The 20,243-nt window shown below is 37.2% G+C and overlaps 1 protein-coding gene across 30 annotated transcripts in view; it reads left to right on the top strand.

Annotated features, from left to right (window-relative positions):
- The window catches only part of CLASP2 (cytoplasmic linker associated protein 2), a 146,738-nt gene that overhangs the window by 74,292 nt on the left and 52,203 nt on the right, over nucleotides 1-20,243 (top strand). For all 30 annotated transcript variants that reach the window (XM_056338800.1, XM_056338797.1, XM_056338806.1 and 27 more), the window contains 9 exons: nucleotides 4,387-4,479; nucleotides 5,118-5,263; nucleotides 6,697-6,832; nucleotides 10,639-10,709; nucleotides 12,728-12,787; nucleotides 13,968-14,045; nucleotides 14,623-14,790; nucleotides 17,413-17,468; nucleotides 18,605-18,775. In XM_056338800.1, the coding sequence (XP_056194775.1) occupies nucleotides 4,387-4,479; nucleotides 5,118-5,263; nucleotides 6,697-6,832; nucleotides 10,639-10,709; nucleotides 12,728-12,787; nucleotides 13,968-14,045; nucleotides 14,623-14,790; nucleotides 17,413-17,468; nucleotides 18,605-18,775 (979 nt within the window). The remainder of the gene's footprint in view (nucleotides 1-4,386; nucleotides 4,480-5,117; nucleotides 5,264-6,696; nucleotides 6,833-10,638; nucleotides 10,710-12,727; nucleotides 12,788-13,967; nucleotides 14,046-14,622; nucleotides 14,791-17,412; nucleotides 17,469-18,604; nucleotides 18,776-20,243) is intronic.

Below are 20,243 nucleotides of genomic sequence, written 5' to 3'. Positions count from 1 at the left end.
CCATATTCCACAGCACAGAAAATGTGCTGCCTGTAACAAGTTGAGTGCCGTAGTATTTGCACTCGCAAGCAGAGTTCTCTAATCCTTCACGTTGGTTAATAACATTGCAAGAACAGCAGTGGGGTACCTGTATGTCATTGACCAGCACATGTGATCTTTTGTCTGACTGCTGTATGACCAAGGAAGGTAGCTCATTCTTAAACTGCAAGAGGTGGAGGAGAAACATATATTTGTCTTCACTAATCTTATCCAAGTTGAGGTGAGGATGCAGGGGAGATAGGTGTAACTGACCCCAGAGTAACTTGTTCATTGCATGGATGAGAATGTAAGAAAGACCTGCTGACCCGGGGGGGGTGGGGGGGGGGTGGGGTGAATATTGCATTTTTTAAAGTATCCTTAGATCTAATGACTTCCTGCTGTCCAACTTCATGCTTCTGGTTGTGGACAATCTTTGATCCTTCAAAAAAAAGGCAGCTCCCACATTCTGAGACAGTGTTAATTGCTAAGAGAGAGGTTTCTGTACTAGACCCTGTGAAGGAAGAGTGTGTATGACCTGTAATTTGCCAAGTTACTCTAAAAGCAAAGGAAACTTGTTAGAATGGAGAGAGGGAGTTCTTCATACATTATTTGGCCTATTCCTGTGTCTTTCTGTTTTCATTACATTTGTGGATTCCAGTAGTGGCTTCATTGAAAGTAAGGAAGGGAGCTCTATTATGGAAAAACGGATCCAATTCTGAATCAAGTTCAAGTGCATCTGGAGTAAGAGGTTACTGATGGGGGTGGGGGTGTGTAACTCATTTTAAAAGCCTCCAATAGTAGATTTGCCTTTTGAGTAACCAGTTCCAATGACTGCTCATCATTAATTTTTTAGGAATCTCTTATTGTTTACTCATATCTAGTTTGTAATCTCCATTTTGGAAGTGCTCTTCATCTTTATAGTTGTTACTTCTATTTGTGTTTGAGCTTTTAAGTTTTCTGTGTTTGATGTTGCACTTACTTTAATGATGTGTGTGTGCGTGTTGCCCTCTAATGGATAACAGCAGTCTATGAAGAAGATGGGTGATATTGAGATACTATTTCATGGATCTATGTGCCAAAAAGAGAAGTTCTGTGGTGAGAGGATTGTGCCTTCATATTTAAGTTTACAACTATAATGTTTTTACAACTGTTTATTTGCTTTTGATTAAATTGAAGAAAATGCTGTGTTCAGCTTTTTAGTAGTAACTCCCATTAATGGCTAAAATTTGTTTCAAAACAGATGTAGGTGTTTTTATAAAAGGCTGATGTGGGAACTTAGAAACAAAAAAATATATTATGTCATTGACAACACAGAATTTCATCTTGGCCTTGTAAAAGCATGATTAATCAAGGCTAGGGAGAAAAGAAATTTTTAAAATACTACCTTTTATTCCTCTGAAACTAATGTGGGTATGGACAGCCTTCACAATTAGGATTTTTTCAGTGGAATTAGTTTTAATTTCACAAGGTAAAATTATGTCACTTAGTAAATTCCTCATTACAGTGCCAATGTGAATAGCAGAAATTGCATAGATCCAATTCTGTTGTGCCAGGTAATTAAAGGAAAAATTAAATTATTTGCCTAGGCTTGCAAGTAGGGTGGGAATAAACCCATTGTACATTTCTCTTCTGTGTTTGTCTGTCACCTAGCATGTTTAAATCTCATGGCAGTAAGAACAGTACATGGTCTCTGATACACAGGCGGACAACAGAAAAAATGTCATATTTTTCAGGATCTGCTCAATGAGAAAGCTTACAAAAACTATTTGTACCTTGACCAGAACCTCACACTAGGTTTTGACTGTGCATTGATCAGATCTCAGCTGCCACCAAAAGGCATGATCCCGCTTCCCTTGTTGTTGCACTTAACTTCTTTGTGATAAGTTGGCATAGGCTGTTGAGTTGGCAGAGAGATTTTTACCTTTCCTCTTCCAGGGTTAGTTTTTTGTACTTTAAATCCCTGAATTGGGAAAGAGGACAGGGTGAGGTGGGTGATGGTGAAGGAGGAGTCTGAGGAGGTTGAATCGAGTCGTGAACTCTGACGGCATTTAGTGTTACTGTAGTATGAAATTACATCTTCAGTTAACCGGTTACTACTTCCTTCCACTTCTGAAAGAAGAATAAGGATTTTCTTTGGTAATGGAAATTTAATTTAATAAAAACGCTTACTGAGGCACACATAATATTTATTCTTAATAGTATAGTACCTGTAGAATTAGTGTTGGAGTAAATTAGTGTTGTGTAACAAGTATTAAACACTATCAGTATACACAAGTATATTAAACGGTGATAAAAACCTCATGTTCGATTTTGTGGGCAGTGGAGTAGAAAACATTACACTTGGACCCACTGTTTTCATGATGTCATTTACTCTTTTTAAGTAAGTTACACATCAGATGTTTATTGATGTCTAATGAAGAAGAAAACATTAATTGTGAGGAATAGTGTTTTGGTTTTTATGGATGCAGTAGTGTCCCTTGTATAGAACTGCAAAGCTGCTTCCACAGTGTACCCTGGAAAAGCTTACACAGCTGTGTGATAATAAAAATTTCAAATTAAAAGAAAAAAGATTCAGAAATCGTTTTCTGCATGGTAGCGAAGCTGGCTTGGGTATACTAATTCCTCTGTTTCTGAAGTGGTTCCTACCCTGTTTATCCTACAAACCAGATATGCAGGTGTTTTAGAACATGGATGTCTTCCACCTCCTCAGTATTCCAGCATGAAATGTAGAGGCCTCCATCACCATGTTCTGTTAAAGCATTGGAACGTCAGTAGGCAAGGTTCCATATCTCCTGTAACTTGAATTAATTTAATAAGCTTAGGAAATTTGAAAACTAGCTGCTTTTGGGGTAACCCTTATAGTAATTTCAAGTTGCACAGGAAAATAAGATACTTTATAGAAAATAGACATTCAGCCTAACTGTAGAACAGAAGAAAGACATTCCTAAATCTTTTTACAATAAAATAAAAGATGCATGTATACGTGGAGAACAGTGTGTTCAAGTGACCAGTGTCAGAGTTCTTCAGTAATTCATGCAAAGCAGCGTGTCCTAACTTACTGGTCCTTGTTTCTTCTACATGTTCTGTGCTCTTGCACATAGAAAAACTGTGTCTTGGACTTATTTAAGTCAGGCACTACTGTTTAGGTGCTACATAAGTTGTTATGCTGGCCTCCAGCTTTCACTCCAGAAGGGTGTGAGTGTCCTTGAAGTCCTGAGTCGTACCTGCCAGCCCCATGTGAATGTTTTCGATGTGTCTTAGATGGCACCAGATACCTGTGTATGGGCAACTGAGTTTTTCCCAATGTGCTTATGTAAAGAAATGTTGATCCAAAACCCTGGAAATATTTAGCTGAAAATAAGTATTTGTATTATCAAACTGGTATCATATCTGACTCTGCTCAGCTTGAGTTTCTGGTTAAGTAATTTGCTTCATATTCTCTCGAAGTTGTTCTCAGTCTAAGGGAAAAAAAAACCCACTTGAGATATTGCATATGCAGCGGAAGCAGAAAAGAGCATCCTGTGGCTTATGTGCAGGAGAACAGAAGGGAAGTCAGTTTGTGACATAAATATATTTTCATGATTAGTTTTTTTTTTTAATTTTCTTCTTTTGAAATCCACTGGTTTGTGTGTACAGTTATCAAAAAATGCATTAATTCATGTATTACCAAATAGTGACTGATGTGTATTAGATGGGTCAGGCTTCAGTTTTGCTGGAGTTAGCGTAGTGGGAAAAGAACTCTGACTGGAGACTGCTCCTTACATTACTGACAGCTTGAGTTAATAAGTTATATGCTTGGAGTATTAATACATGTAGAAGCTACTGAAGCTTTTAATTTATTTTTTTCAGACAGATTTTTATTTTAATGTTGACTAGCAGCCTAGTTAGGCCCTCATAAAGCCATGCACTCTTGCAATGCAAAAGTGTGTCCCTGTCCCAAAAGAGTTGTTGGGAATCTGTTGGTTTAGTTTTGTTATAATAGTGAGTATGAAAATGAAATTAAATTGCAATAATACTGCAGCAGATTATCTCAAATCTCAGCTTGTCTTGCATTGTATTTTTTAAAAAATTGAGTTAATGAAATTCTGGATATTATTAGTTCATTACAAAGGTGAAAGGTGAAATCTTCAGGAAAAATGTTGATTCTTCAGCTTTTCGTTTAATTAATATTCACTATTTCGATATCCTCTAAGATTTGCCTTAAAATGCCCATTTATAGTTCTTATACAGTTTTCTGGAACTTTGAGGACAAGATTTTGATAATTAATATATTTTTTTCGGTCTCCTAAAGCTATTTTCCTTCATCAAGTTATCTGGGATATTAACAATATAAATTTTCTGATTTTGTTTTTCCTTTTAATATTTCAGATCTATTCTAGTCGAGAACTTGAAGAAACGTTGAACAAAATCAGGGAAATTCTCTCAGATGACAAACATGATTGGGATCAACGAACTAATGCGGTAAACTTTTTATCTGGTTTCAGGTTTGGGTGGGTGTATTTCATAAAGCACAGGCAGCCAGATATTTTTATATGTTTTTTTCTTGAAGTAATTAAATTCTAGGTAACTGAAGAAATTCTCATTTTCATTTTTAAAACTTGAATTTCTGTATTGCAAAAGTTTGAGCAAGTATTTTAAAAAGGCCAAAATGCATTTTTGCTGACATTTAAGTGGAAGCTTTTCTAAAAGCCATCACTTCACGTTTTCAGTTGGCATTTATGCAAAATGATATATTCTGCCGTTCAGCTGCTAGCATTGGTACCTTTATGTGTGGCTACGATAACTTTCAGTTGCAGGATTAAAATGTGTGTATGTGGCATTTATATTTTTTATCAGTTTTATGGCATCTTGGTGTTTGGAAACAGGTATGTGAATGAACATAATTACGCATTTGTATATTTGTAGACTGGGATCTGAGACATTTTAACTCTAGAATTTAATAATAAATTCTTTTTGCAGTTTTATAAATTACTGCCATTTATTTCAAAGTTAGGCTTTGCTGTAAAGTCATGCCTGTGTACATTTGTGCAATGAAGATACTTTTTTGTTTTGAAGTGGATATTGGTGGTGCCCTAAACTAAATGCTTTAAATTTTTTAGCTGAAGAAAGTTCGGTCATTGCTTGTTGCTGGAGCTGCACAGTATGATGGATTTTTCCAGCATTTACGGTTGTTGGATGGTGCTTTCAAGCTGTCAGCCAAGGATCTCAGATCCCAGGTGGTTAGAGAAGCATGCATTACTGTAGCGTAAGTATAGTTTATGTGCATTTGTGTACATTATGCTAGAGTTCAGTATGAGTTTGACTTATAGATGTTTTATTGGTGTTGCAGGATTATCTTGTTGGACTGCTGTACACTATGACTGATAGTGTCAAATCCACATCTGAAGTTGTAGAAAAAAAGAAACATTTCAATAAATTTGTTCTCTTGGGTGATATAGGTGGACAATAATCCTGTAACAGATCGTATGTGAAGAAAAAGTTACCATCATTACAGAGTACTTAGTGCAAGCTAATACAAACTGCCTTAAGTACTACTGTAATACTGGGGGCTGGTTTTGGCAGTGCTTATGTTTGGGTGACTGCCACAGGACTTTACTGTGACTGCTTGTAATAACAAAGCAAGCTACCCTATAGTGGTCTGAACATTGCACATTTTTTAAGGTACTGTCTTTCATGTCTGATAATTTTAGAAACAGAAATAAGTTCTTCACCCTTATCATAGTGGGGCTCATTAAATTCAAAGACACACGACACACCCACACACCCCCCTCATTATTTTTATTTATAGGGCAGTCTTTCCCACTTCTGTGTTTTCCATGGCTTTGTTTTTCTTCTGGGAAATGTAACCATTAATGTAACCACTGATTTTCAGTTGCCCTTGTGAACAGATATGTCCCAGAGTTCACCCTTGCTATTCTGGTGTCCTGACTGAACAGACCATGAGGACCTGTTGTAGCATACAGCTGTCCCTGCAGGGAAACTGAAGCTTTGAGAAAACAAAGCTAACCTTTCCTAACATGAAGTCAGGAGTAGTGTAAATGTAGTGTGTAAATGTCCTCACCCAGGCCTAAAAGCATGGAATTTTTCTTGATCCCTAACATGTTAGATATATTTGTGTCATTTGCTGCTGACTACAAATTCTTTTTCTATAGTCTCTCTGTACGGAAGAAGGATTTTTTTGTCACCACTGGACAGTTAAATTACTGTGTGTTGCATGTATTTGTGTATTTGTTAAAATAGAAACCATAACTTCTAATGAACAAGGGGGTCAAGTTTTATGCTTGGCTAATTATGATAAATTCAGTAGTTTTGCATGCATTCAAAAGGAAAAAAAAAATCAAATAATTTCCATAAGATTTAGATTTATATACTCTCTAAGTGTTGAAAAGCAGAAATACTACATTTTATGTAGACATGAGAATTCTAGCCTTTCAAATTATGGTATTTGTTTTTCATTACAAAATAACATTATTAGTGTTCAGCCTCTTCAGGTGTCTGCTAAGTAACAAAAATGTTCTACAAATTCTTCAGTTCTAATGAGGCAAGGACTTAGAAATCATGAAATTAAGAAATTCTGTTGTTTGGAAAGATAATCTTTAAAATGTACAGTGAACTTTGTTATAGTAAGACTAAGAAATTAATTTTTGTTAACAAGTTTTATTCCTTCTTCCTGAATAGCCATCTTTCAACTGTTCTGGGAAACAAGTTTGATCATGGCGCTGAAGCTATTGTGCCTACTCTTTTTAATCTGGTTCCCAACAGCGCCAAAGTGATGGCGACTTCTGGGTGCGCAGCCATTAGATTCATTATTCGGGTAGGTGTCTCTCTCTCACTTTGCTTGCTAGGAATATTCAGGTAGTGGCTCTTAGTAGAGATAATAACAATTCTGAAATACAGGATTTTAAATCAGACTTTAATAGAGAAGTAATTTTTCTCACAGATGGACAAATATTAATCATCATTGAAACCAATTGGCAGCATTACCGTAGTAAAGATGGAGGAATAGGTATGAAAAGCAAGTCTTGTTTTCATTATCTTTTTGTAATGTGTTAACTGTAAAAAGGCAAGTGTATTTCAAAGGGTAACTGTCTTTTTAGAAAAGACAGAGCTTAAGCTAGTGTTGTGGTTTAACTCCAGCCAACAACTTAGCACCACGCAGCTGCTCATTCACCCCAGTGGGATGGGAAAGAGAATTGGAGGAGTAAAAATGAGAAGACTCATGGGCTGAGATAATGACAGTTTAATAGGTAGGGCAAAAGCCGTGCACACAAGCAAAACAAAACAAGGAATTAATTCACCACTTCCCATTGGCAGACAGGTGTTCAGCCACCTCCAGGAAAGCCAGGCTTCATCATGTGTAATGTTTACATGGGAAATAAAACACTTACCATCCTGAAAGTTCCTCTCCCCCCCCCCCTCCCCCCCTTCTTTCTTCTCTGCTTTCTGTGCTGAGCATGATGTCCCATGGTATGGAATATCCATCCCTCTGGCAAGTTCAGGTCAGTTCTCCTGGGTCTGTCCCCTCCCAGTTTCCTAGTTTCTTGTGCCCCTCCAGCCTTTTCACTGGCAGGGCCTGAGAAACTGAGAAATCCTTGACTTAATGTAAACATTACTTAGCAACAACTGAAAACATCAGTATGCTATCAACATTGTTCTCACCCAAACCTGAAACACAGCACTTGCACCAACTGCTAAGAAGAAAATTATCCCAGCTGAAACCAGGACAGATAGTAGTTAAGAAGCTAGTAAGGAATTTTTTTAAAAAAACTCAACCAAACAAAACTATGAATTTTTACAAGAAAACCCCAACATACTAAAAAAATTTGGAACCATGGAGTTAATGTTCAAATGTTGAAGAGGCTGGACATATGTGGATCAGTCACAAAGCAGAAGTTCATGAAAGAAAAGCCTAATACAGGTTTTAATCCTCAGTTTGAAGAACTTTCAAAGCTGAGTCCTTAAAGATAAAGCATTTAGAAGAGAGGAGTGCTGTATACTAGCTGTTTTTTGTCTGTACCTTTAAGCATCTGCTTCTGACTGGTGTCTGAGGCCAGATACTTAGCTAGATTTTTGGAACTTGTACTACTATTTTTGTTTTTCAGATAAAATAGTGGGAGGTTGCCTGTACTTTCTACATTAAGAACTGCATTATTCTTAATGTTAGGCACTTTACTGCTATTCACTGTGATTTCATCCGTGGTTTTAATTTTGTAAGTTGGTGGAAACCTAAGTGGTTTAATCACTCACACCTTTTATTGCCATTCTCATGTATGTTTTGGAATCTGTACTTACTCTGTCTACCCATATCTCTGAGAATATGTTCAGAGACATCTGCATTACCTTTGCCATCAGTATTTGGACTAAAATTCATTGGCATTTTTTCTCCAGACTCTTTCAGTGTACTGTGACATGGCTAGTGGCACAGAGTTGAGAGTGGAGGAACACACACAGGATGATTAAAGTTGTAATTGAAGAGTACCATTTGCAGTAGTATTAGACGAGCTCAGGCATGTAAGAAACAAACCCTGTCTTTTTGTTTACAGTAGCCAAATCAAGCACCAGAAAAGCAACATGAAGTAAAAATTCACTGATTACATTAAATTTGCTTTATTAGTACAGTTCAGTTGGAGACAAGCCTACGCATTGGCTGTAGCTGCCCTGATTTTGTTTAAACTTCTGTTGTTCTTAGCTGTAATTTAACATACTAAGATGGGAGGCATAGAAGCAAGCCTACCCATAGTGCTCAAATACCTAAACAATAAATGGTTTATGCAAGGTGTTCTGACAGAAAATTGAGGTTTTGGTGGAAAAAGAAATAAATATCAGAGTTAAATGAAGTGCACCCCCACATTCCTTTGGACTTTGGTTTTTTGGACTAAATGAGAGTTGGTCAGGGAGTGTGTAATCAGTTGAATATTTAGAGCCGAAGTCGTTAGATCTTTTGGAGTCAGTGTTTTGCTCAAAAACTCCAACCAGAATCCACTGACAGCCAGTTCACATCCTGTTTGGTGCTTCAGTATCTAATTGCTGTGAGGGTGAGTCTGTGTAAAAAGTGGGAGGCTGTATTGTACCAGTGATCTTGAAGAGCTTCGTGTCATCTTTGTTCCCTTACTGGATTTAATCTTTCTTCTCCAGATAGTTCTTATACTGTAGTCTGTTTTCTCTTTCTTGACTCTTAGTAAATCAGGAAACCAATTAAAAAAAAGGTGTGTGTGTGTCATGGTGAGATGGTATGATGATGGCAGAAGCTTTTCCAGAGGGGTGTGGGTGGGATTCAGGTTGGGCAATCAAGTTGCAATGCAGGCTGGGAGGAAACATGTATCATTACAGCTTCAAAGGGATAATAAGTGAAATGTGCAGTCTTAAAGCCGAATGAAAGCAAGCCCGAGGCTTTGATTCCTTTGCAAAACATTTTCTACAAATTACAACATCAGTAGCTCCAGAGACTTGGAACATACAGATTTCTCCATCTGTAAAAACATTTTATTCTTTCCCCTGATATTGCTTATTGTTCCCTTTCTGACAGTCATGTGCCACTTTTCAATTGAAAGCTGTGCAAAACACAAAGAAAACCCCTAAAACCTGTTTAAAAGTGTATCAGTATGAACAAATGCAACTGTTAGGCTCTTCCAGATTTGTTGATTAATTCCCTCCTAATTCTGAAGTTAGCAATACTCTGACAGCTGAAAATGATCTCTCTGCTTTTGTGGTGATCTGTGTGCTTATATCCTGCAACAATAACCTAACGAGAAAGTATGATACATGAGATACTAAGAATTATTCAGTATTGTACTTTTAAAGCAGTGTTTTATAGCCTACAGTTTCACACTATTGGGGACTGTTTTAGAAGTTATCTTACGTATTTAATCAAGAAAGGAATAAAGAAATGAACTGAAAATGGATTTTTTGAAGCATGTTACTCTTACTTAGAATTAATTTGTTAATACTTTGTATCTACAATTAGTTAAGATAAGTAGAAGTAAGGCTGATTTAATTCTGAATTAAGTATTGCATTTGGATTTAATGTAGTTTACCTTATCCATTTTAAATGTTCAAGAGTAAAAGTTCAAGAGTTTTCTTTTCCCATGAGAACGTTAGGTGTTTCCATATCGATTATATACATAAGCTTGCTTATATTATGTCAAAGCTTTTATTATTTTATTGACATATTTTGCATTAAAAGGAATTTTGTCTTTGTAGCACTAATTGTATTGAACCCTAAAAGAATACCCATAGTTTCAAACTGATTCAGTTTTTTCTCTGTAACTCTGATTTTTAAGACTGCTATGTCTATTGCTTTTTTTTTTTCTGTGGCAAAACTAAAATAACATTAGCTTACAACTCCTTTGAGAAGACAGTTACATTTGAGCCTTCATATATGACTTCTGACAGCTAAATACTGCATATCGTCATTTGATTGTTGATGACACTGGAAAAAAAATACACTTAAACAATTGGCATGGTAGTAGCAGTCTCTTATTTAATAGTATTCTCCATTTAAGTAAGTGTTGTAAATGTTTGCAGTTTATGTTGCTAATTCTGTTTGACTTAATTAGTACAGTACAAATTCAGGAATGCTTTTGTCATTAACTGCTTTGTCTTTTTTTTCTTTTTTTTTAGCATACTCATGTGCCACGACTCATACCTTTAATAACAAGCAACTGTACCTCAAAATCAGTTGCAGTTAGAAGGTGAGTACATTATGAATAGAAAATTATTAAAGCTGTTGGTTTTGTAAATATGGTGCTCATGTTGAAAATAAACAGATATGAAGACTTATGGCAGTTAACTCTGAATACACAAAACTGTGTTATCCAGTAAACAACAAAAACTAACTTCAGCGAAGTTACATTAGGTGACGTTGAGGAATGGTACTCTCTGCCATACTGGGGGATGTACACTGTATCCTTCAGTAGAATTTATTCTAATTTAAAATGTTCCTAACGCTTGTTTGAAAAAAGTACCCTCTGATTTAAGACCAGAAGGGGGGGAGAGGGAACCAACTGTAGCTGAATCTTTTGCTTGGTCTGATGAGAACAAACACCACAGGTGTTGCGAGGCATTGGGAGAGCATGAAACAGATACAGATGTCCTAGCAAAGAACCAGCCTGAGCCTGTTAGTGACTGTTACTAGGCCTGTCAGGTCTGGCCCTGAGGATAGTGCTCTTGTCGAAGCACTACAGCATCGTGTGTGCAGTGTGTGCCAGCACCTTGCTCTCCTGATGCCAGGAGGACTTCACATTTTGTGCAGTGCAGTTTCAACGTGTGGAGCTAGGCTGTCTGATGCTGTGCCCAAAATAATGAACCTACCATGCTGGGGACTGTGGGATTGCGACAGTGACTGCTACCTCAGATCGGACATGGTGGATCAATCTTTTGTCATGTTAAACAACAGAGGCGCACCTTCAGCATGTTGCTTCTTCCAAGAACGTGATACTTTAACACTTGGGTTGGCTTTCTACAAAATTGGTTTCTGACAAGAGTGTCATTGTCTGCACAAAATCTCATGGAAGGACTTGATGATGTTTCTGGACCCATGCTAGTCTTTTAAGTGGCATATCTATGTGTATGCAAGAAATAGCTTGAGTATCTAATCTATTTGCTCTGAGTCAGAGCTGGTTTTGCCTCCAAAGCAGGTATTAACTCAGGTTAAACTGACCTGTCATAACTTCTGGTTTGACTGGAAAACAATTCACAGGGCTTCAGTGTCTCCACTTACCACAGCTTTGCTGAGGAACATCAGACAGTAGGTGGCTTTGGTCCTGCAGTTGATGATTCAGAGACTGTCAGTGAAGGTGGCCAAAACTGCATTGTTTTCACACTGACTTCATTCCTTTGGAAAGACAAACTAGATTGGTTATAATAGTGCAAAGTGTTTCAGGGTTTCTTGCCATGCCTTGTAAGTGTCCAAAGGATTTGGGTAGAATAAAAATTAAATCTGCCCCTCTAGATCAGGTCAAAGATGCAACATAAGCAGAAAAAGTGGTTCCAGGCAACAGAGTCCACTACCTTTTTGAAGACTTATCTGCATCTTCCTAATTTGTGTCACTTTGATTTGTTTATCAGGATCTAGCTACAGAAGATGTATTATAAAATACGCCTTTTGCTAATGGCTGTCTACTGAATTGTCAAGAATTCAGAATTAATAATGAATGCAGTTACATAATGTTGTACAATACCAGCAGATCTTTAGGATTGCTTTCTTTACGCAGAGCCTTCTGCTAACGATCTCCTGTTTTCTTTGATGCTACATACTCAGTAGTGACAGGTGAAAGGATGGGAATTGTGTTTGTGACAGAAGTGCACTGCTATGGGAATATTATGTTGTGACTCAACAGCTGAATTTTTAAAGTATTGATTTTTTTTATATTAAGATTTTATACTTTGTACAATTTTTAAACTAATGAATTTTGTCTGCTGTTTTGGGGCTAACTAATATAGCATGTGTAATAATACGACTTGAGCAACAGATGGTTAATTGAACCACATGTATTTTTTTAAAGTTCAGAGTTAGTTAGCGTGCATGTTTACTTATGTTCTATACAGAATATTTTAATTTTGCAATATGGCAACCAATGTCCTTATTTGACAGATACATGTACTTTTATTTTATGTATTTGTTTTCCTCTGGGGAAAGAATAAAGTTACTGTTTATTTTGCAAACACATGAGAGAAATGAATATTAACTATAACTCTTCTGTCTTTTTAGACGCTCCTTTGAGTTCTTAGACTTGCTGTTGCAAGAGTGGCAAACACATTCGTTGGAAAGGTATGGGCCAGTATATTTTTCCCCAAGAATAAACTGCTGATGAGTTTTACGACAGAAATCTTTTCATTAAAGCATTCAGTTGGATTTTGTTCAGTGTTGGCCAGCCTTTCCAGCATAGACAACCTTTCTAGCACAGCAGGGCATGTGGCTTGTTAGGTGCCAGTGAGAAGGAGAGCTGTGTGTTCCAGCCCTGACTTTGTGTTGGTTCCTTTCTTTACCCTCTGCCTCTTCTTCTGTATCATGAGCAATGTGCACCGTGCTTGCAGAGTTTCACTTAAGTCATGTGTGCTGTGTGGCAGAGATGCACAGTTAAGCATCTGTCTTTTGTCCTGAAAGGATGATACTCACCATAAAAGAGGGCAAGTGGGATTAGGCTGGAGGGCTGTTTCTAGTATTAAGATCACACTGTAGCTTCTCCAGCAGACAGGAAAATAATACATGCATCGGCTCTGCAGAATGTGTATTCGAAGAATGGAGTAAGAGCAAAGGGATTAAGGGGCCTCCAGAGAAGACTCTGAAGAGCTTCACGGTCATCCAGCTCCACAGTTACCTTTCAACCCCTGAAGGTGCTCCTGAGAAAGGGAGCAATGGGGACATCATGATTTATATCTGAGTGTCTATGTGTATATTTTAAAAAGACAAAAAAATCCCCGATGTCCCCCCTCCCCAGCCAAACCCCAAAACTTCAAACATGTCTTGAATTAAAATCTGTTCATCATCACAATTTTTGGTTGTTCTGCTGGGTGTTTTGCTGTTCTTGCGAGCATCTGTTGAGATTTAAAACTCATAGGCCAAAAGCGTTCAGAGGTGAATTTCCAGGAAAGTGGATTTACCAATCTTAACTTTTTAATTTTTCTTACTATTAATATAGTAGGGGAAATGGTTTTTCTATTTGAGGAAAGTAGGTGTCTTAAAAAAGATATTAAAAAAATAACTTTTAAATGTGATATATGTATGTCTGAAAAGCAGATTATAATTCTTTTAGATTGAAGGAGGAAGCTTACCTAAACCTTTAACAGATGGTGCAATTGTCATCAGTATGCTTAAGTGTTTGTTTACTTGATATCTTAGAAAGCATATCTCAGCTGTTTTTTACTCAGAGAAATGTTAGTTGAAGTGTAAAACTTTACTACTTTGAATTTGGAGTAGCAAAATAGCATGAAGAATGTCTGTCTTCTAGGCATGCAGCTGTCTTGGTTGAAACGATCAAGAAAGGCATTCATGATGCTGATGCAGAAGCAAGAGTGGAGGCAAGAAAGTGAGTTTTGACTACATTTTGCTCTGAAAAATTGAATGTTTTACATGAGTGATAGAAGGCGTATCGGAGGTGGGTGACTTCAACTATGGCTGAAGAAGAGGACGCAGGTTAAAATTTGATGCTTCTGTTCTGAGTTCTGAATTAATGCCTGGTTTCTTTTGCAAAAGACAATCTGAAAGTTGAAACAGTTAATACTGTTGTGCAGCAATTGACGATTCTACTGAAATGGGAGTCATAAAGATTGATACTGCTGCAGAATCATCCCCCTCCCTTAATTAAGTCATTAAAAAACTGCAGTGCTTTGACTGGTGATTAGGCCAGAAGAGAATTTGTCTTGATTCCACACAGAATCGGTATGTGAATGTGAGAACTTCAGAGGATAGACTTAAGTTATTTTGAAAAGATTAATTCAGCCAATGTAACTGGTTTCTTTTATGATTTGATAAGTATTGTATATGTTGCATATTTTCAGTCTGAGTTCATTGCCTTCCATTCGCTGATTCGTTCTGTAATCTTTACTTCCTGACTTTGAAGAAAATACTGAGCAATTACATGTGGTTATTCTCTTATTTTGCAGGGCTTACCTGGGTCTCAGAAATCATTTTCCTAGTGAAGCTGAGACTCTGTACAATTCTCTTGAGCCACCCTATCAAAGAAGCCTCCAGACCTACTTGAAGAATTCTGGCAGTATAGCATCTCTCCCTCAGTCAGACAGGTCATCTTCCAGCTCACAGGAGAGCCTCAAGTAAGGATTGCTTAACTGTTTCTGAGCCTATAAAAAAATAGAAACTGTTTCTCAAAAGCAAATGAGCCAGACTTCTGTGGTGTACATAAAGGCTGCAGTTGTATTTTGTCACTTCTTACTAAATAAAGTCTTTTACTCTGTTTTCCTATATGACAGTATTACCCCGGCAAGGTGAAAAATGAAGACAAGTCATTAACTGGATTTTAGCAGGCTGTTCTTATTCATTATTTATTCCTTAAAAGCCTCTGTTATGCCAAAATATCTTCAAGGTTCACATATTGGTGTCCAGCATTCTGGTGCAATTAATTAAATCCAGGAAAGAAATAATGGTGTTACTCCTTTTTTTATCTCTTTTCACTGGGAAGTATGAGACACACTGACACTGAGATTCATTCAGGTTGGAGATGCCTTTTTTTTTCCTCTGCTGTCTTCACAGTATTGAATATCTATTAGCAGTATTTTGCAGCTGTGCTAATTACTAGAGGGTGGGTCTGTGCTGCAGTCTGTGGTGTATTAAGATGTATAGACAATCCTGAGTTGAATAAATTAAAATTCACTTAGGTACCAGTAGCAAAAGAAATCTACTGGCTTTTTAGCAGAAATGTAAAATAGTAATAGAAGATTTTTTTTTTCCCCCTTTACATTCTAGACAGCTTCCTCAAAGTGTTTAAACCTGTTAACATTTCAATTCAGATGCTTCATTTCCAAAGCCAGAGAACTTGTCTGCTCACTTTTGACTTGAAAGCAGAGACTGCTTCCAGCATACTGGAAGTTAACTTTTTTTTGTTGTTCTTTTGACTGCTGTCTTAAATACCAGAAGCTTAGCTTATCTTTCCTATGGTACTTGTAATTATAAAAAAACATTTTAAAAATAATTGTAATGTAGGCTATTGCTAACATTTCATTTTCCACAAACAAATGTTTATTCAAAGATTAATTACTCGTGTTTAAATTAATCTATATTCCCTGTCTGAAAATCAAAGTGCTGTTAATGAGTTACTAGTAATGAAATGTTAAAAACTAAATTACAGAGACGTTATAATCTTAAGTTACTCTTAAAGCCTCAAGTGTTACTTCCTGTATTGCAAGATATGCAAGTACTACAGTACAGAAAGGAAGGAGTAAAAAAGAGATCATGATATTCCAAACTAAGTAATTTTTAATTGATTTTTCGCTTATTTTGCCTGTAGATGCATGTTATTTTCCCTGTGTTACCCAAAACTGTATTTCTGGCTATTAATGTAGATGCTGAATTCTCCCTGTGGAGATTAACCTAAGTAATATGGGTATGATTTTCCTAAAAGTCTGATCCTCCATGATTTTCAACGCTCTGAGCTTAGAGCTCTAACAGATCATTCATTGATCAAAAATGGTATTAAGGAGGATAATGGAATGAGGGAAACATGGTGACTTGTGCCTACCTATATGAAACCGCTTAAGTGAAATGTCAGTTGAAATAGATTGTGACAGTTGTCTGGGCCTTCTGTTCGGAGCAGTCTGTAAGGTCAGGATGCACCCAGGAGTCCTGCCTCAGCCTCCTTGACTGACTTGCAGCAAAATACCTCCAGAACACTAGTTTGTAACGTCAGAAAGGCAGGTATCATTCATAATAAGCTGCAAATACATGTTCTCATGTGAGGAGTTAGGTCTAACAGTGCTGGCCTCTCTGTTGTCATTGAGCACCTGAGCTAATAACTTAGATAAATGCACACACAGTATGAGGCGAGGCATCTCTTTTCTCTGATTTTTGGTTTGAAATCAGAAGCAGATTATTTTTACTAAAGCTGAGACTCTAGACTCAAGCTGTAATTTGAGCTAACTATTTCAGCAAATACAAACCTTCCCAGTCAGTTAAATACTTAGATGGGTAGATGGGAATAAATGAATAAAATTCCATGCTTTCTGCTACTAGTCTCTTGCTTTTCCCTGGTCCCTCTGACTGCATTTTACCCTTCTGAACCAGGCAGAAGGAAGGGCTCACAGTTAAACTTGAGTAGACAAAAATATTTCACTTCACCAATTACTCATTTTTGCAGCAACAGTAAAGGGAAATTGAAAGAAAACGAAGTGGAGAAGGCATGGGATTCTTCTCCTTACATAAATTGTGGGAGCCTTTAACATTCAAACAGAGGAAATATACTCAAGCTGCTGGGAAGTTCCAGCAATTCTCTTCTTAATTTTAACCCAGTTCATGGAAGATGCAGGACTGGAAGAGGCTTATGAGTTGTACACCTGTTTTCCTTGTTACTGCAGACACCACTTCACATAATTTCTTTCAGAAATGGAGGCCTGCTGGTTTTGTCTGGTGGCTGGTTTAAGATGAGCTGTGTAGTTCAAACCTTGTACTCACCACTTTAAATGTTCCGTGACCATGTCTGGAATACCTGAACTTTGTGTTAGCAATGTGTCCCTATCAGCAATCAAAGGATTAATGCTTTGTGATGAAGATGCAATTTTATAAAATATAACAGATGATTGTGTTTTCCTTATCATTCCATATTTAATGTGTTCATCTAAGATTGAAGGGGAGAAAAGAACAGAACACTTTTTCTCTTCTTTATTGTTCGTGTTGGATCTGATACATGAGGCTTACTTACCAGGTTTATTGACTTCTTTTTTCAGTCGGCCTCTATCATCTAAATGGTCTGCAGCCAGCCCAGCAAGCCTTGCAGGCAGAGGTAAGGGGGTTGCAGTGCAGTGCATGGTGATTGTTCTTCATGTTCTTTGAATAAAAAGTTTTAAATGCAGCTTAAAATTTTACTGTCTTAAGCATGTACCCTTAAATAATGATATGTGTCACTACAAATGGCACCTGGAGCCAAGATTGCCTCATACTCGCTTCACATTTTGTCTTGTTTTAGTTGTTGCAAGTATAAGGCATAATTTGCAAAGTATTGGTACGATTAATTGATCATCTGTCTTTGGAGTTATGTCATGAGACAGTCTCAAAGAAAATCATTACTCTGTGGTCTGTTCATGATTATTAGGCTTATGGCAATTGGAAATGAAGGACTCTACCTTTCATCTGTTCTGTGTAGCTGTTGCTCTTCATAAAAAAACAAAACCTGCAGATTTGCGATACAGAGAGTTTAATTTTATCTTGAGTGTTCAGAATTGTCTTTGCTCTTTTTTTCACTTAATGTCTTTGTAAGTCTTGCAGAGTAAATAATTTGAACATTTTACAAATGGCCTGTAATTGAGAGTGCTTGTTTTCTGGATACTGAAACTGTTAAGGGGGAGTCAGGTTTTGAAGACATAAACCAATAGTTAAAATTAACTGAAGCAAATAGTTAAGATGGAGTAAATAATAGGAGGTGAATATAAAAATACGTTACAGAAGATTACACCCTAAAGCAATTCAGGGTATGCATTCAGCTTGCCTTTGGCTTTATCTTAGCTGAAGTGTGGGAATATTATTTTTCCTCAGTATCATGAGGGATGCTGTGAATTTCCTTGTGTTCGTGAAGCATTCAGTAATGTAATAAATCGGATAAATGTTCAAAATTATGTAATTTGTGCTAGCATGGGAACATGTAGTTTGTATTAAATAATGCTGTAATTTCATGCTGAATGAAGGTAAATACTACTGTAAAATAAACTTCTTTATCTGAATTTCATGGCAACACCAGGTCTAAGTTTCCTTCTTAACTCTGTAATACTTTTTTTAGTATTAATGTGACTTCTACTTCTTTACATTATTTTCTGTACTTTCTGCTGGTATGCTGCAGTAGTAGAAAATGTTAACCTTTTAAATACAATTCATTTTATTCATTATAGACTTAATTTCCTAATACTTTTAATTTTTATTTCCTAGTTTCAGGCAGCAGCAAGGGTGTTCCAAGCCCAGGAACTCTGCAAAGGTCTCGCAGTGACATTGATGTTAATGCTGCCGCAGGTGCAAAGGCCCGCCACGCTGCTGGACAGACAGCTGGAGCTGGGCGCTTATCAGCAGCTGGTCTACCCCCGGGATCTTACGCTTCGCTAGGTAAGGGGAACATCTTTGCAATACTGTGAGATATTTTAAAAGTTTTTTTGATCAAAAAGTTAAGGGGAAATACTGGTCATTTTTAGTAGTATTTAACACTGCAAAAGAGCAGGTGTTCTGAAGTTAGTTACCAACTTCGCTGTTTTGCTTTGCTTTGTGCTGGAAGAATGCCAATGCAAAGAATGTATTCACACTGTGCTCTTTAAAAATGTGTTAATCTGGAGTTAACATCAATTATTGGAAAGGGCGACACTTAACAGCAGATAGTGATCATGGCTTTTTTATTTCTAGAAGCAGTAGTGAAATGAGTATTAGGACTCTTGATTTTTCCTTTTTCTCAGCTCTTTAGCTGGTTATTTTACAGCAGTGCTGAAAAGACATCCTGGCAGTAAGTCGTGGCTTCTTCATGTAATGCAGAAGTATTTTACACAATAATATACAACATTGGCTTCATAGATTTCTTCTTTAAGCATGTTGATGGAACTATGTGGATGTTTATCTAGGTGACAGTCTTCATTGATAGGAGTACTTGCTGTTAGATATGAAGTGCTATAAATGATAAGCGCAGAAGAGTGTTATATAGTAGTAATATCAAATGGTGGTAGATGTTAGAACTTCTGCTGGATGGGGAGCCCCAAGGAATATGGTCATGTTTTTGTTCTTTTTAAGTTATCCATACTGTAGGGGTAGCAATGAGGGAAGTGAGGTTCAGTGTTCACAAAACTGTTGTTTTTTTCTTCTCAGCTGATGTGCCAGTTAGATCACCAAGGAGACATGTCCTGATGTCGGTATTGCCAAAGGTGATCACAGGAGAGGCAGAGAAACCATATAGTTCTGATTTACCTTGTGTTTGGGGACATGTTAGGATATACTTAGACTATGGTTTTCACAGTTTTTGGTTGTGCTTTTTTAAATTAAAATTTTAAGTTTATGACTATTATAAATGAATTGGTTCTTTTATCATCATAGAGCAGTTAGGGTGGAAGGGACCTTAAAGATCTTCTAGTTCCAATCCCCCTGCCACGGGCTATTTGAAATGGTTCGAACACCATTGATTTCAGGATTAAGTTTGTGAGTGTAGACAACGGTGACAGAAGGAATACTTGCTGTTTGAAATGGTAATTTCAGGTGTGGGCTCGGCTCCCTCTAGTGCCCACAGCGAGAGAGCCCTCCGGGTAGCGGGGGAACGCCGAAGTTAGGCTGCTCAGTTTGCTCGGCGGAGGAGATGCACTTGATTGCTCGAGGAATTCTCAGTTCCTCCCTCGGTAATGCCTAAAAGCCTGAAATAGGTGTGATGATTTCCAGGGTAAGAGTGTTGCCTGGTCTGTTTTGATGTGCCGTAGGACATACTGTGAATCTCAAAGCTGGAGTTCAGCTGTTGTGAGAAGTAGAAGTGACACAGAGCAAGCATGGTGGCAGAAGGAAAAGATCAAACAGAACAAAGGGAGAAATTTCTCTGTTAATTATC

This window comes from Falco biarmicus, chromosome 4, assembly GCF_023638135.1.
Source record: "Falco biarmicus isolate bFalBia1 chromosome 4, bFalBia1.pri, whole genome shotgun sequence".
Classification (NCBI taxonomy): Eukaryota; Metazoa; Chordata; class Aves; order Falconiformes; family Falconidae; genus Falco; species Falco biarmicus.
Note: the sequence above shows the minus strand (reverse complement) of the source record. Positions and strands in the feature narration are given on the sequence as shown.